Genomic DNA, 16,522 nt, shown 5'->3' with positions numbered 1-16,522 from the left:
TCCCACGCCGACAATACGCTAGCCTGGAGCTGGCTTTCGCCAAACGTAGCAAAAGTCAACGGCAAAATATCCGGCCCGCCAGATACGTTTACCTTCCATGAAATCCGAAGTGATGTTGACGGCCAGAAAGCGAGCGGACGAGGAGCACGCCAGCGAGTGACCGAAGCAGAAACACGGCTGGCAGCCCGCCGGGTTGCTTTCTTGCAGGTTGAAGAAGCCTGGCTTGCACCTGCGCGCACGCACACAGTTACTCAAAAACCCCCCATTCGCCGACATCTTTGAGTGTATTTTTTTCCTTTGACCAAGGCCGCGTTGGTGCGTTTTGGGTTGAAATGGAACGCAGCTGCAAGGCGCTGCAACCTACAGGGAGTCAAATGGAGCCGTCCATGTGCGAAAGCCAACTAAGCCGGCCATGTGAGGTCAAGTAGATTAGCGCTGCCCACTGTTCGCACTCTTCGCTCTGTCACAGATTTTCAAGTGATTTTTTTTTTTTTTTAATGTCTCTTTATAGTACAAGGACATGGCTGAGTTTCGAGGCGCGCGCCTTCGGCATAATAGCGCAAAGAGCATTGTGACTGCCACCCCAGGGGGCCAAAGCGCCAAGACGGCGCTCCCAACTTTCTGTCAGGTCACAACTACCGCTGCTATCCGGAAGCCTGAAGAAAATCACTCACAGAGAGAACGATGGGGGCGCACTCGATGTTTACGCCGAATAATGTCAAATGTGCTGGCTTGACAAGCCTTCGGCCGTTATTTTCCTTTCAGGAAAAACAAACCGCGGAATTAGTCAGCTGGATAACATTGGATAGGGAGAACATTTTCCCCGCTCAAAAGAACAGGCGCTGGGGAGCCTTTTTGCGCCTCTGGGACATTTGCTTCTGGGGAGACCCGAGATCCTTGGCGGAAACGGAGACCGCTTCGCCCGGCAATATTGTCCGTCGCCATTATTGGCCTTTTGATAACAGGTAGCCCGCTGGTTGGCGTTGGCGGTTTCCTGGTCCATTGCGAAATTCAGCCGGCGGGAGCCGCTTCATTGGAAGGAAACGAGCTGACGGCCTACAAGGAGGGGGCGGGGGATCAACGCTCAGACTCATGCGTCGAACCAACTCCATCGCAAAGCGGGTGCGGTGTCGGAGTCGCTTCGCAAAATGGAAAAGAACGGGGAGTCGTTGGATCGGCCTGGGAAATTGATTGAAATTGAGGGGGCGGGGGGGTCTCAGGTTCAAACCACCCTCCCACTGAAGGAGAATGGTTGGAGTCTGTCAAGTTTTTTTCCCCCTTCCTTGATATCGGGGCGCTAAACAGCAAACGGCCAGGCTTCGAGTCTTCGTGTCTCCCCCCGTTGGTCATTGTGGTCTTGTTGATGCTCCTCTAGCCGGGTGCGAACTGGGAAAGTCAATTCCTCGTGTTTTTGCTCGCTTGGCTGATATATGAGTCAGAGCCAACGACATCAGCAGCAACCACGAAGGTGCGCGCGGAGCCTCACCTGCCGCAGCCTCCCCCCTCGGCGTTGGCCTTGCAGCGACAGGCGCCGTCCAGCGGCGAGCAGTCGCCCACGCTGCCACCGGGGGTGCACTCGCACGGTCTGTGGAAAGCAAATCCACAAAAAGCAGTCAGTGAGGCGCCCCAAAAGAAGAAAGGGGGTGGGGAGGGGGGCTAGGAGCGGGGGTGGGTGTGCGGGTGGGGGGGCGCTAGGTGCTCGGCGGCCTTTTTTGCGATTGATTGCTTTTGTTTGGAACAGCAAATCTAATTTTAATGAGAGGCGCTATTGCAAATAATTTAATTATCTCCCAGCAAAGTCGTCTCCCTTTGTTTCTGCTCCAGCGGGCTGAATAATTCACACTGCTGCTCAGCCGCCTGATTTTTCAGCATCTATGACGGAAAGCGCTCTGCGTGTGTGCAGTCAGGGAGTCGTCCGTCTCCCCGCGTTTCGCTAAATCTAATCCGTGTAATAAATAGCCATCAGGTAAGGCAACGTGTGATGCTTCGGCGTGCTCCTATGTCTGTTTAACGTGCATGTTCCATGTAGGATTGGAGGAAATATCACCCCCACCCCCAAAATAAAAACATTGAATAGCAAACAAAAGCCAAATGTAATCCCTCTTTCGTTTGATTTGCTCTGACATTCATGTTTTGAAAATCCCCTCAACGCAGTTTGATTTCACCCCATCCAATTTGGTAGGCACGACTATCATGATCAGATGCACAAAAACAAACCAAAAAAAAAAAAGCCTCCAGCACCACGCCTGAAAAGTTAGCCGTTTCAATTTGAAACCAAGGACGGAAGCTCATTTGGGGTGAACAGAATTCTCGCTCCGACAATTGAGAATTGCAACAGGCTCCAAGATTCGCCCGTTCTACTCTCGGTCATTGCTCGACTTCTTCCGAATTGGCGAGCTCGTGGAGAATCCCTCGACCAGGATCAAAGACGCGCGTCCTGCTACCTCCAACGTCCGAGCCAAATTGGATTCAAAATGGCTTCCGTCGGTTTTCCCCGGGCAGGGGCGGTTGACGAGGGAGGATCATATTTTTCTCCCGCGTCTCCATCTCTCCACCGAACTTTAGCTGACGGATGAGGTCGCCATGGCAACAAGCAGGTTTGGTCAGAGGTCATCCGCACGCGCGCGCGTACGTGCGCTGCGACGCGTAAGCAACTGCGGCGCAGCGGGTGGGCGAGGCAGTTGGGGAGCGGGGGGGGGGGGAGAAAAAAAATGATGAGAAGCTGCCTGAAAACATTTTCGGTTGCACGTGACGCACAGTCAGCCGCAGCGGCGGGATTTGCTTCTAAAAATATGCTAATGTGAGCCCCTGACTAATGCTCTTATGCAAACGTGTTGCAGGTGCTAATGCTGTTGGGTGTACTGCTCGCTTCCCCTTCATGTAAAATCCGTAAACATGCAGCTTGTTTGGAAATCGTCAACAAACAAACATCGTGATCCCGACGCGCCTGCCGGAGTTTGGGGAAAATGCTATCTGGACTCAAGCTCGGAGCAGGTCTCCCAAATTTGCTCCAAACACATTCGGACCAAATTGCCGCTGCCTCGCTGTTGCTGAAAGGGAATTGCAGATGATCAGAAAAGAAAGAAAATACGACTCGGAACAATGAACACAAATGGAACGCCGGCGGTTTTGTTGCCGCTCACCTGCAGCCGCCCGGGCCGAGCGAGTGGAATCCCGGGCGACATGTGTCACACTTGTCCCCCGTCACGCCTCGGCCGCTGCACGCGCTATGGCGGAAAGACATAAGAGAGAGAGAAAATGGCGAGCCGTAAGCGGTCAATGCCTGCTTAATCAATTCCGGGAATAACAGAACACCTGCTATTGGATTTGCGTTAACGAAAGAGGCGGCCGGGACGAGCGGGAAATTATTCGGCCGCGCCGCCCGCTCTGGTTAATGGAGAGAAAAGAGCGACCGGGGCATTGCGGCCGGCGCCGGATCGCACGGAGGATGGAGTCTGTTATCGCCGCCGATCGATCGACGGGACAATCGCCTGGCGGCTCGGAGGAATTGCGTCGCTGTATTGCCGGCCTGTGCCAGGAGAAAGCCTGCCTTTTGGTGTCAAATGAAATACTTCACTTTTCGGGTTAGGGTTTCAAATTTGGCTTCCGGGGGACTCTTAGGCTGTCATGCTTTGTGTTATGCTTTCCAATTCTGCTTTTGAGCTTGAGTGAGGATTTGAAATGAGGGTTTCATATTTAGGTTTCAGAACAATGGGTGGGGTTTCAAACCAGGGTTCGGATTTCCAAAAAGTCTCCAATTCGGGAGTCGAGCCTGGGTCAGGATTTCACATCTTGGTTTTAAAACAAGGGCTAGTGTTACAAATTAGGGTTTGAACTCCAGGCTCTGGTTTTCTGGATAGGGTGTCAAGCCAGCGTTAGGGTTCCAAAAAAGGGCTTCGGATTTCAAATGAGTGTTTCAGGCTTGGGTGCGGTTTCAAATGACGGCTTCAAAAAACAGTTTTGGGTTTCAAATGAGGGTTTCAGACCTCGTTCAAGATTTGGATTTCAAAACAATTGTCAGGGGTTCAAATGAGGATTCTTTGAAATCCTCATTGATGGTTACGTCTTCAAATGATGTTTTCAAACGCGAGTTGTGTTTGCAGCACTAGGGCTCAAGTTAAGGTTGCAAACAAGTGTTTGAAGTTAAGGTACGTGTGCTGTGTCAGGGACACGTTTTGGTCAAGTTGTTTGCTCTCGGGCAAAACAAAAACAGCTTCAGTGTATATCGCGTGTGCTGAATACGGCACACGCCTGCAATTGCAATTGCCCTTTGCAGTGATTCAAATTTCCATGAGCCTGTCGGCGGCGCTACGTTTGCATTAAGCTAGCGGACCTTTGCTAGTTGGAATGACGAGGTTTCGGTGGATTATTTGGCTGCTTGAAATACACGAATGTCCCTTGGTCACGATTTCTTTCTTTCTTTTCAGTCAACTTCAACTCACCATTGCCGTCGCAGTTGCAGGGCAGGCAGGGCTGGTCGGGCGAGCCCCTGTAGTGGTTCTCCCGGCAGCGCTCGCAGTGCGCGCCATCCGTGTTGTCCCGACAATCCAGACAGCGCCCCCCGCTGCCCGTGCTGCGGTACTGCTCCAGGTCAAACGCGCAGCGGTCCGAGCGGCCGCTGCAGTTGCACCCTGGAAGGAGGTCGGAAAGAAGGTCGCGGAAAGACGTCTCGTCAGCCGGCGGAGGGGATCTCGGCGTCGATAGCGGGCTTTCTGGGATTGGGTGATCATTTCCAAGCCGGCTGCTAATCTCATTTCACGCGGGCCTAATGAGGAGCCGCTCGGCTGGCGGGGAGGTGGCTGGGGGGCTTGGAGATAGCATAATTTGTCATTTGTGTTGATACAAGAGCATATTAGTCATCTGATAAGGCCGCATCGGAGCTCCCAGCTGCAAATCCCTCTCTATCTAGTTTTTGCCCAGCCAACCCGAGGGGGGGATTTGGGTGAAATTGCCCCTTTTATGATGACTACAGCTCTCTCTGTCGCTCTCTCTGTTGTGCCAGCGTTAGCCATATGCTTACCCCCCCTCACCACCAGCACTCAACGTTAATACGCCAACTCGGAAGCACCTCGCCTTGTTTGAAAGGAAAATGTTGGCGGCTGGTGTCAATTTGGGGTCTCCCGACAATTTTTGACTGATCGGTGAGGCCCGGTAGCAAATGGACAGTTTGAAGGGTGCGGGGCTTCATACATGGGTTACAAAGTAAGGCTGCAAAGGTTTGGCTTGCAAGACCGGGTTACGAGTTGAAGCTTCAAATGAGGGTTGCCTCCGTTGGGCTTTTCTCAAATGATGGCTTCAAACCACGGGTGAGTGTTTGAATTTGAAAGCCTTGGACCGAGTTACAGGTTTGAACTTGAAATTGGGATTTCAAGAGTGGCTGAGGCTTTCAAACCAGGGAGAGCGTTTCAAGCCGGGGTCCGAATTTCAAGCAACGTCAAACTTTTCGGGGCCCGGGCTAGGCCTTCAAGTTCAGGCTTCAAATTTCAAGTTTGGCTTTCCACTCAAGGTTTTTGCGAGCCAATCAAGCTTCCGAGCTTGGGGTGAGGCTTCAAGTTCGCGTGTCGGAGATCGAATTTGGGGATTCATGTTGAAGTTTCCAAGAAGGGTTTGCGCTGGGTTAGTGGCGGACTAAAAACCAAGCAGCATCCACGTGAACGTCTCCACCAAGCTGACCGGGAGGTGCCGCTCGATTTTCGGAGCGGCGGCCGCATGGTCATTGCTCTTTCAGGGGCTGCGCGCTAATGTCTCCTTGGAGGCTCTTAGCCCAGCACATCAGAGTCCCGTCAGCTGCTTCTCGGCACTCTTTAATTTGCATAACGCGACCCTGCAGGAGCTACGCCTCGCCTCCGGATGGCTCCTCTGGGTTTGGTCCGGTGGGCAGTAGCCCGGTTGAGAGACGACCGTTTTTTTTTTGTTTTTGGGGTTGTTTTTTTTTAGCGGTCCCTTGGTAAGCACAAACGTATGCCAAACAATGTATTCACTCCAGTGCGGGTGGGACGACGCGTTTATTAGCGAGTTGCTCCCCCCCCCTCCCCCCCATTCATTAGGAGTTACTCCAGCTCAAATTTATGTTGCGGAATGAAAAGATATTATGGAGTTTATTATTCTGTTGATGAAAATTAGCAGAAAATAAACAAAGTCCTCCGACGCGGAAGACCATTATGGTGGCTAATGCACAATTACAAAGACTTGTGGACCGAAGACGGAACCAACAGACTTCACATTCTATGATTCATTGATGTATTTAGTATTAGAAGGAACCGATTAAGTCGCCGTTTTATTTAAAGCGCTTGCTGCTTGGAATTAAGGGGAAGAGTAATTAAAAACAAGCCCAGTGCAAAATCGACTTGGAATGGGAGAGGGGGAGGGGAGGGGGGGGACTTGTCGACTTGATGTTTTTTTCTGAACCCCAAAGCGAGCCAATTCCGAGTCCTCCCTGACAGCCTTCCGTCAAAGCGTGATGAGCCAAGACTGATAAATACTTCAATTCACACGCACCGCCGATGCTTCTGGCGAACAGATGTGCAACGCCGCATCAAATGTGCGCGTCAACACAAAAAAAAAGCCACAGATGCTGCTTCAAAGGTACAGTGTGTTCCAGAATCCCCGCATATTTATAGAATGTGCGACAGCAGCCTTTAGTTATTTACTTTTTAATTCATGTCATCCTTTAAGCTGGTCACACGCGACACGGTTTTAGGAGCGATATTTTCTCGCCAGTCGGAGTGAAAGAGCAACTTTTGACAAAACATGACTCAAACAAATAACTGACAAAACTCACGTGACTAACTCACATTTTTCATGGGAATCGGTTCTGTAGCTAGCATGATCAACCTTTGCCACCTACGCTAAGTAACATTTAGCCGGAATCGGTCTTGTTCTTTTTCTAAAGCTGACTTACTAGCTAGTTAGCTAAGTAGCTAGCTCACTAACTCATATTTGCCATGAATCGCTTCGGTAGTTTTGCGAAGCATTTCTAGCTAGCTAGCCAGCTAGCAAACTAAGTAATTAAAACTAACATTTTGGAGAAACTAACAAAGCCTCGCTGAGGTATTAACGAGAGGAATAAACAAACTTTGAACTTTTGGACTGAGGACTCTGATTGCACTTCAATCTTGTTTGTTTTTCAAGTGGTTTTCCTTTGTCAATAGCAAAGCCAACTTACGCAGACATTCATTCGCCGATTCCCCGGTGGCCCTGGCCCAGGGTCTCTCCTGGTAGAAGGGCTGACATCTCTGGCAGTCGTCTCCGGCCGTGTGATGCTGGCAGGCGCAGATCAGGCGCCCGTGTCCGCCATCTTGACCACGCGCCGCCCACACGCACTCGCTGGCGTGGCCGTTGCACTTGCATCTGGGAACGAGGCGGTGTGGTCATAACATTGAACTGATCATCCCGAAAAATTCACATCTAACCCAGCAAGTCAGGGCTGCAGTCATAACTTACTGTGAAGTTACTTACAACAGTAAGTTAGTAGAGAATTGGTAAATTGGCTGGTCGGCTGGTTTGTCACAGACAAACATGACTAAATACCGTACGTACCAGATTAACTGAGCAAAGCCAACGAGCTGAACCGCAGTGATTTAGACTACCGGTAACTAAGCTAAGCCAAACAGCCAAGTACGCAACAACCTGACCCAGAAAACCTCCAACAAACAAGCGTCAAAATCTGATTGCGCTGGCCGTTTGGCATGTGCTGAGGTGTCAGCAGAATCGTCCCCGCAGTTGTCCACCACTTCGTGGGAGCGTCAGCAGGTTCTGTCAAGCGACTGCGACCAGTCTCGTCAACGACTGACGCCGCGCGTCATGTCGCGACGCCGAAGTTGACCCGGGGCTTCTCTTATTGGCGCCGCGGCTCGACCGCGTGCGATGGAATGAATTTCCAAGTGCCGGCGATACACACCGAACGTCAACATAAAGGCCGTTGTGCTTGTCATTCTTGCAAAGTCCGTGCAACCCGCGCAATTTTTATTGAAATGTCACGGCGCCGGCCCGTGACACATGTCGCGGAAGCGGCACGTGTCGCCTGACTAACACGTTGTCACGCGGGTCTCCTCCCTCAGGTGTCGAGAGGTTGCCGGGCGATCTGTCACGCCCGCGCCTGCTGAGCCTGAGCAGCCGTGACAGGTGCCAGATCAATTTCAGACTCCGGCTGAAGGGTTGGTCGCAAATACTTAACAGCGCTACCTGCGCCGGGCACGCTGCCGTCTGCTGCTCTTTCCTCAGCGAGTGGCAAACAACTGCAGTTTTAAGTCACACCAATTGTGGTCTTGACGTTTGACATTCACTAACTAATCCAGCGGCAAACTTTACTAAGCAACTAACGACAGAAACGACCAAACTAAGTCAGAAATGCCTCACAAAACTAACAGAATGAGCAAACACTTGTGCTCGGGTAGCTGCTCATTCATTGGGTCAGTAAACGACACGACGAGCCCTCTTTCCCGACGCGTTTTACGCCCGTTGCTGTAGACCACAGTTCGACTCCAAAAATATCGAGGAAAATGAAGAGCCGCGGGGTGGACCCCTCCTCTTGTCCAGGGTTGTTGCAACTATTAGGGGCATCCGTTACCTGCCGCCCACGGAGAAATCTGAGATGGCGTAGAAGTACGAGCGCAGGACTTTGGCGTCCTTGAAGACCTCGTCGCCGAAGGTGTTGAGCCTGTCCAGCGAGACCAGCAGGTCGGTCGCCGTCACCCATTCCTGCAAAACACAAACGCCAGCAGGGGAGGAAAAAAATGGATGAGTCAACGCGATGATCTAAGACAGGCCTTTGGGTCCAGAGAGGTTTTTCCAAAGACGCCAATGCCAATCCAATGAAACAACACGACCACGTGCAGCCCAGACCTGACTCATCTTTCCCGACAAAGTATCTTTCAAAGAGAAAGAAGACCAAATCGATACACATAAGTGGGACATGGCCCGTCACCCGTCCGGTGCTTTTTGACCTGGGGTTCTCAAAGCGCTTTACGCGGTTGCCTCATTGACCTACTGATGACGCGGCGTCGGGAGCCACCGGGGCTTCAGTGTCTTGCTCAAGGACACTTCGACATGGTCGCAACGGCCGGGGATCGAGCCGCCAACCTCCGGGGTGGGAGACCACTGCTCCATCGCTGAGCCACGTCGCCCCGATGATGTGCCAATTCCCCAAAGCGTTGGGAGCGTGCTGGAGCCGTTTGGCCGATTCACTCGTCCGACCGCTCGAGCGAGATCGTTTCATTCCCGGCGATGAAAACAGCCAACAGAACAGAACTCTAATGAATGTGAAAAAGAGGCTTGAGGTGGATTACTTTGACCAAAAAGACGTCGCAGGTGTCATCGCAGCTGTGCTAAGCTCCCCTTCTTGGATATGACGTGGAGCGCCTCCCTTTGAGTCGGCCGCCACGGTAAAGACGGGATGGAGTGAGAAGAAAGCGCCGGCGGGATAACAAACACGGGAAGCGTCAACAAGAGGAAGCGGGAGATGGAAGTGAGGCGAGGTAAAAGAAAGGAGAGCGCTTGATGCCGCAGTCGCTTGGAACAGTAAAAGAGAGCGGGCAAATTGAAGAGGCTCGCCCGAGAGAAAAAGTTTGATTCCCGGCTGGTTTGTGACTTTGGCAGTCTTTGAAAAAGTGGCACTGAAAGCGGGGTAGTCGGGTCTTTGTTGTCGCGAACCAATTAAGACAGGTTAGAGAATCGACGACCGCGTACTGTCGTTACCCCAAAGGCACCTTGTGGCATCAAAAGCAGATGCTAATGAGCCAGTTGTCACCTCGGATCTCGACTTCATGACCTTTAAACAAGCTCTCATGTAGCCAAGCGATCTCTAGCATGTCTTTTAACAGCGTTTTCAAAGAATATCTCCAATGGCAAGCGTCAGCCAAGCATGACAGTCAAGCCCCGTTTACATCGTTACTGTTTCCAAGTGCTTTGTAAGTCGAAAAAGAGCTAAGTTTAGCCCGCGTCGTTAGCGGCAGGAACAGAGAGTCGGCGCTGTCGGTGTCTGCCTTTGCTCTTCGGAGTGGCTATCAAAACGCTAACTGGGAAGCTAAACAAACAAACAAACAAACAAACAAACAAAAAAGCTTGACCGATCTAACTCCAACCCAAATCCTAATCAACCCTAAACATGAACCCTATCTAGCTAATCCTAAATCAACGCTAGCTCTGGCAGGAACTAACCCTAACAAACCAAAACCTAAATGAACCACTTAACCCAAAGAACTACGGAACCAACTACAAACACACCAAGATGCAACCTAACTGAATGACTGACTGACTGTTTGACGAAGGAAAGAGACTACCGATGAACATCGACATTTGGCGCATTCGTTTTTGGAAAACATTGCTCATTTACGACCTTCATCCTTACGCAAAGCAAGCGTCCTTTGGATGATGGAGTTCATTTTGTTTCCCCCCCAAAAACGAAGCAGCGAACGGCCTCAAACGGCTTATATCTTCTTTTTCAAAGATCTGCGTTTCAGCTTAGCGGCCGGTCTTTGTTTACAGCTCACAACGCAGACAACTTCTGCTGAAATGGCCAGAGACAGACAATCTATCGCGGCGGATAAATAGTTTGCTCTGTGCTGTTAATGCGGGATTGGATTTGAAAGAAAAAGGGGCTGTCGGGAATAATGAAAACGCACATTAAAAAAAGATTTGTCTGCCATCCGGATCGAAGCATCCGCTGCCGGGCAAGCGAATACGTCGGTAGGTAATGAAGTCAATAGATTGGCAAGTTGATCGGTAGCTGACTATGTCAGCGAAAAGGCGGGTCGGTGGAAATAGGGAGGGAGATTGATCGGTCGTTGGGCATATGGACAGACAATTGGGGGAAGTTGTCAAGAGGCGCGTGATGGTGGAGGACCAAAAAGCAGGGAGGTGTCCAAAACCAAATGTATGCACAAAAACACTGGAAAAACTAAATCAACACCACAAAGAAACTCCTGAAAACCCCCCCAAGAACTCACAGGAACAAAAACCCCCAAAGCCATGACAGTAAGACAAAATCTTGACAACCCCGATCAGCCAAAGTGACAAACAAGCCACCACAGAAGCGCAACCATCCGACCCCGAGTGATCGGCGTGGCGGTCCGCTTTAACCGGAAAGAACTGACGTGACGACCAACGGCTGCGACGCCGCCCGTTGGTCACAAACGAGCAAAACCATGACTGAAGTAAGGAGCTAGCGAGGTAAGCGTGTAGAAAGCGAGGTCCGTCGCGACGTCGGTCGGGAGGAGGCTCGGTGGGCAGATACTGAAGTCTTGGCAGGTTGCTACAGTGGTGGGGCGGTAGCACGATAGGGCAGTTGACATACTGTATTGGCAGGTAGATAGGTCGCAAGATGGATCACTCAACCCGCGGACTGACTGACAGACTGAGCGACCGTAAGCTATGTCGGTAGGTGAGTAGGTAGGCCGGCAGAGGGGGAGGTCACAAGCTACGGACGAGAGGTCACGAGACGGACAGATGGACAGCCAGTGTCAAAAGGTTCAAATGACATTTATCCGCGGCAAAAAAAAGAAACTGTCGGTGGCGGCGTGAGCGGCATTAGGCGTGCGGCGTCCCCTGCGTCGGCCTCACTGGGGACTCATGCATATTTCAGCGGGCTTAAAAACCTGAAAATGCATCCTGCCTGTTTTATTAGCATTTTAATCCCTCCGCGGCGCCGCCACTTGTGCCTTCGGCTTCCAGAGACTTTCCAATACGCAGACACTTCACACACACTTCACTCGTCAGCCGTAAAAGACGCACGCACGCACGCACGCGCACGCACACAGCGATGAGTCCGCATAAAGGTCAAAACAAATCACAATCGGGGGGGGAAAAAAAAGGCATACTTGGGGAATGTGCGTCTGCATACGGCGCATGGCGGATTTCGACTTATTAGATGAGGATGTTGGAATGAAGTGACCTTGTAACAAATCCTAGTTCACCATTTTGAAGGCAAGCCGGTGGAGCTCCAAAATGTTCCTTCCAAACACCACTGAAAATAAAAACCAATTGCTCTGAAGCCATTTTTCAGGTTGGGCCTCATGGTGTGCGCCATTTACTCGTGTTGTTGCCATCCCCCCACCCCCCTTTTAGTTGACTCATTTGTTCAAAGCCAGGGTGGAATTTGCACGCGTGTTTGAAGGAAAATACATTTTAATTAATTAATCATGCACTTTTTTTCTGGACTTTTCTGGAATTTATTGGAACACAGGAAATAGAAAAGTAAAGTGAAATGGGGAAAAAAAAAGTGTCAATAACCAACAACGACCTCCACTTGAAAGAAAAATCTCCACATATTTAATGTAACACAACTTGACGTAACAATCAATATCACCCCCAACCCAAAATTGGTATCGATATTCGGAGTTGTTTGTCCACCTGCCCTCTTTCGTCCTCGCCCTCGGAAAAGTGGCCAAGGGGCAACGGAATGACAATCTGCTGAAGAGAAGCAATGAAATTAAAAAGTGATTAACTTTGGGAATGGAGGGCACCGCCCCGAGTGTGCGCGCGCAAGGGGGAACGAGGCGGAGACCGGACGACATCTCGTCCCGGAGGTTAAATCAACGCCGGCGATGGCCTCGGAATCTCGGTGGCCGCAAATTGAATCAGGAGTGTTTTCTTTGCGCCACCGCTGGCTGAGTCGCAGCCGACGCCGGCGCCGGCGCCTCCCCCGCACCGGAATGTGAAAGTTAATTAAGCTTTTGCTGTGATTTGCACAAATCAAAAGTCACGGTGCTGACTGCAATGCTAATTAACCTCCAGCAACAAAGTGGCCTTCTTCGGCGGCGCTATTTAGAGGCGGCGCCGCTTGCTTTTCTTACACCATTAGAACAGTTCCCCCGAGCGTGACGAAAGCTCCTGCTCTGTGCCGACCAGAGGAACGGCCGCGTTTGGGTTTTTTTTTTTTCATTTTTGCGTGACCGATACATACGCTAAAGACGCGTGCGATCGTTCGGCGGGATTAACGTAATCACTTCAGCGGCGGCCATCGGAAGTGGTCGCGGTCGTTGAGTCAGCTAGAGCGGGGGAAGCATCAAACTTTGTCGGAATGCCTCAGACCGGTTTCAAGAACCGGGGAAATTTTCGGGGGTGGAAAAAGAAAGAACCGCTGCTAAGCCGGGCACTGGCCCGGAACGAGCGCTAGCCCAAGCGCGCCGGAAAAAGGGCCAGGTGATGAACCGAAAAGCGCCTTTCACCAATCGTGTCATCCCTGGCGTGCCGCCGTTCTAATTTAACGACCCATAAAGCGGAACGGCGGGACACTGGCGCCAAATGCCAAGCGGAGTCGCCCCAAATGACCAGTGGCCTGCTTCTCTCTTCTCCGGCAGGTTACATTTGTTCTGCTTTCGGCGGACGCCGACACGTGCTTGTTTCTATCGAAATGACGGCATTAGGAAAAAGTCAGCACTTCAGCTAGTCCGTGGTTCTTATTTCAAAGGTAGTCAACCCTCTCACCTGTTTGCTGTTTGCTAATTGCAAATTGAATTGAGTATTTTTTTTTTTTGGTCATGCTAAAGCCGAGCTAATAGGAAAGAAGACATCGCTGAAGTGATTTTTTGTAGGTCAGAGAAGAGTTGAAGTTGAACCCGGGTTGACCAGAAGGGATGCATGCAAAATGCAAAATGAAAAAAAAAAAAAAATACACCGGACTCAGTGAGAGCAGCACCAACAATCGTCTCATGAAATGACTTTTTTTTTTTTTTTTTTTTTTTGCTTTCCATATTTAAAATGCAGCGGTGGTCTTGCGGGAATCCTCCCACTTTCTGAAGCACTTTATTTTGCATCATTTTCTCCTACCGGCAGCTCAAGCGGGAACAACTGCTGTCACCGTGAGAGAAGAACATACTCTTCCGCATTTGATTTGACGGCTCACTTTGTACCGACGAGCAATTGCGGCTTTGAATGGGGGCTGCTCTTTTTTTTTTTTTTTTTTTTTGCTCATGACAACACCCGTCCGCGGCGAGACATTGAAGGGGTATTTATCGGGGACAGCGTGTGGAAAATGGACTTTTTAATTGCGAGCGTACGAATAGTTGGCTCTCCGGGGTGCCTGCCTACACATCATCTGCGAAACGAAACTGCAAAGTAAATCTTTTGTCCGCCGTGAAAGGCCGCTTGTTCACGTCATAAGCGCCCCCTCGTCAAGTTTCTCCGTCGAGGACTTTGGCAGCCACGTGGAGTAAAGATTGGCCACTTGCGAGCCGCGGCCGGAGGACAACGTCTGGAACGTTAGGATGGTTGGTGCCACATTCTAGCTTTGGAGCCACTTCAAAAAAGCCCGTGGCGGTGGCGGTGGCGGCGGCGGCGGTGGCGGCGCTCTTACCAGGCTGCAAAAGCAGACGGCGCCGGGCGGGCACCGGCGAGAGATTTGCCACCCGGTCTATGTACGCGTCCATCTTATTGATCCCGCGCGCCTCGGCAATCCGCCAGCAGCGCCATCAGTGGGCGCGTTTGAATGTAAGCGAGCCTTCGGCGCTGATCTCCCGCCCACCCGATTGGGCCCCCCCGTCAATTACGCCGTGCTCACAATGGAAATGAAAACATTAAAAGGCTGGCAGGTTAATTAGCGATCGCGCCGTCGCCGGCACACGGGCCGTGCTACGTCGACGGCTTTCCAGCAAGCGACAAGAAAGGAACAATTTCCTCGTGGGGCCAACCAAGGAGAAGCTGCGAGGCCAATCGCAAGCAAACAAGAGCAATTTCAGGTGGCGTTTGTCCAAATGAAAGCGCTACACACCAACAGTGAAAACTACTCATTGAAAGAGCACAAAGGAGGGGTTGGGAGGGGGGGGGGGGTTGATATGTCTTTTTGGCCATCTGGAAGTGGATCATTGAGCGGCGGCTAGCATGCCCGTTTCACAGTTTCGTGAGCTTGGGGCTTTGAGTGCTCCGGCACCGTCGAGTGGACTTCGGAGGCTTGAGAACCTCCGGCACGAGGATCTCCAGACACCGCTGGCGATTTGGTTCGCAAACGATATCTTTTGGCGCGGAATGGTGCGAAGCCATCCGTCACGTGGCGCAAGGTTTTACATTGATGCTCCATGTCATGACAAATGACACGGCTCTCGTCAACTTGGTCTGTTGGCCCCACGGCGGGCCCGTTACGCGGCACGCGACAACGAGAATGAGGGCTCCCGTTGTCGTTGCCGTGAAAACAATCAAGTCCAAAAGAGCGGCTCCTCGTCTCCTCATGGCCAGCACACGACTCTGCAATCATTTCATGGAAGAATTCCCGTCCGATCCGCGATGAGCGACGAGTGCGCCGCTCGTATATTGATCGGCTGGCGAACCTTTCAATTGACGAGTTGCCCGTGATTGACTGGGGAACAGTCAAGGGCGTGCCCGAGCTCTCTCCCGACGTCAGCCGGGATAGACTTCAGCTCATCTGCGACCCTAATGAGGGTGAGCGCCATCGATAATAGACGGACGCATCATGAATTTGCACCGACTGAAATATGCGTGGAAGCCTCCGATAGGTCTTTATTGATTGAATAAGGTCCAATCCCTCGTCGCGCACCACGTTTGCCTTCCTTCGACGATTTCTCATTCCGCTGCACGGGGACCGCTGAGATGTGGACTCAAGGACGAAGCGCGCCAATCAAAAGCGCCGACGGATCATGGCGAGTGTTGCGAAAACTCCTGCGGAAACGAACCATCTGAAGACCTTTCGGACCGAGTCGCTGCTGAGTTTTTCACCCGTTCGTGATTTGGGAGAGGATGTGACATGACTGACAGTTCTGAGGTTCAAGCGAGCAGTCGGTCCAGGGTGTCGTTCCCAAAGTAGGCCGGGGTGGGGCTCTTCGCACACCCCTGGACTGAAGGAAGATCATCGAGATGCTGATTTGTTTGGAGCGCATCCTGTTCTATTGCGCCGCTTTTGTACCATGTCTAAAAAAACGCTTTTGCCATATTGTGGCATCCTGGTGGATAATGGAACTCGAAGTTTCATTCAGTCGTTGTCAGTGGAGGGTGGGGGCAGGGGAGGGGTCGGTACCTACCAAATAGGCGCACGATGATGATCGATGATTTTGAGCAGCTGCACTTTTCAGCAAATGTACTTTGTTGCGCAGATTTCATGCGGCCACGCCACTTGTCACTTGACGGCCGCCATACGCCGTCGACTGGGAATAATCCAATCGCGCACTCGGTCTCCAATTTTTCTTCCGGAGGGCACACAGAGGACCTCGCATAGCGGCCGTGAGGGGGGGTGGAAAGGAAACGTCTTTATTCTTCCGCACGGCGCAGCTTAAGGCCGAGGAGATGATGGGGGGCCTTGGCCGCCCCTCCATCTCTTCTCAGATTAAAAGGGGATCAGGCAGGAGGAAGGCTGCCGTCTTGTGCTCCGCGGGGGTCTGAGGGCCCCGTTTGAAAAGCTACGGCACGGAAGATTTAAAGGGAGCGGCGGCTCCAAAAAGGGGCGTCGTCGTGTTGCGCTTCATCCAAAAGCAGATTTTCCTCAGGGGTCTAAAGTGCATTAAAATGTCACAATGCGGTGTTCTTGTTGGCTCTGCGGACAATAGGCAATCGAGGATATTGGGGGGGGGGGCGGGCG

General features: G+C 51.6%; 1 protein-coding gene across 1 annotated transcript in view; it reads right to left on the bottom strand.

Moving 5' to 3' along the window:
- Positions 1 to 16,522, bottom strand: part of lamc3 (laminin, gamma 3) — a 45,523-nt gene that overhangs the window by 22,964 nt on the left and 6,037 nt on the right. Inside the window, exons 3-8 of the mRNA XM_019873036.1 lie at positions 8,570 to 8,700; positions 7,166 to 7,350; positions 4,433 to 4,631; positions 3,144 to 3,227; positions 1,487 to 1,585; positions 93 to 229 (exon numbers count right to left, since the gene is read on the bottom strand). Coding sequence (XP_019728595.1) covers positions 93 to 229; positions 1,487 to 1,585; positions 3,144 to 3,227; positions 4,433 to 4,631; positions 7,166 to 7,350; positions 8,570 to 8,700 — 835 coding nt within the window. The remainder of the gene's footprint in view (positions 1 to 92; positions 230 to 1,486; positions 1,586 to 3,143; positions 3,228 to 4,432; positions 4,632 to 7,165; positions 7,351 to 8,569; positions 8,701 to 16,522) is intronic.

The sequence above is a fragment of the Hippocampus comes genome, unplaced genomic scaffold, assembly GCF_001891065.2.
Source record: "Hippocampus comes isolate QL1 unplaced genomic scaffold, H_comes_QL1_v1.1 scaffold333, whole genome shotgun sequence".
In the NCBI taxonomy this organism is placed as follows: domain Eukaryota; kingdom Metazoa; phylum Chordata; class Actinopteri; order Syngnathiformes; family Syngnathidae; genus Hippocampus; species Hippocampus comes.
Note: the sequence above shows the minus strand (reverse complement) of the source record. Positions and strands in the feature narration are given on the sequence as shown.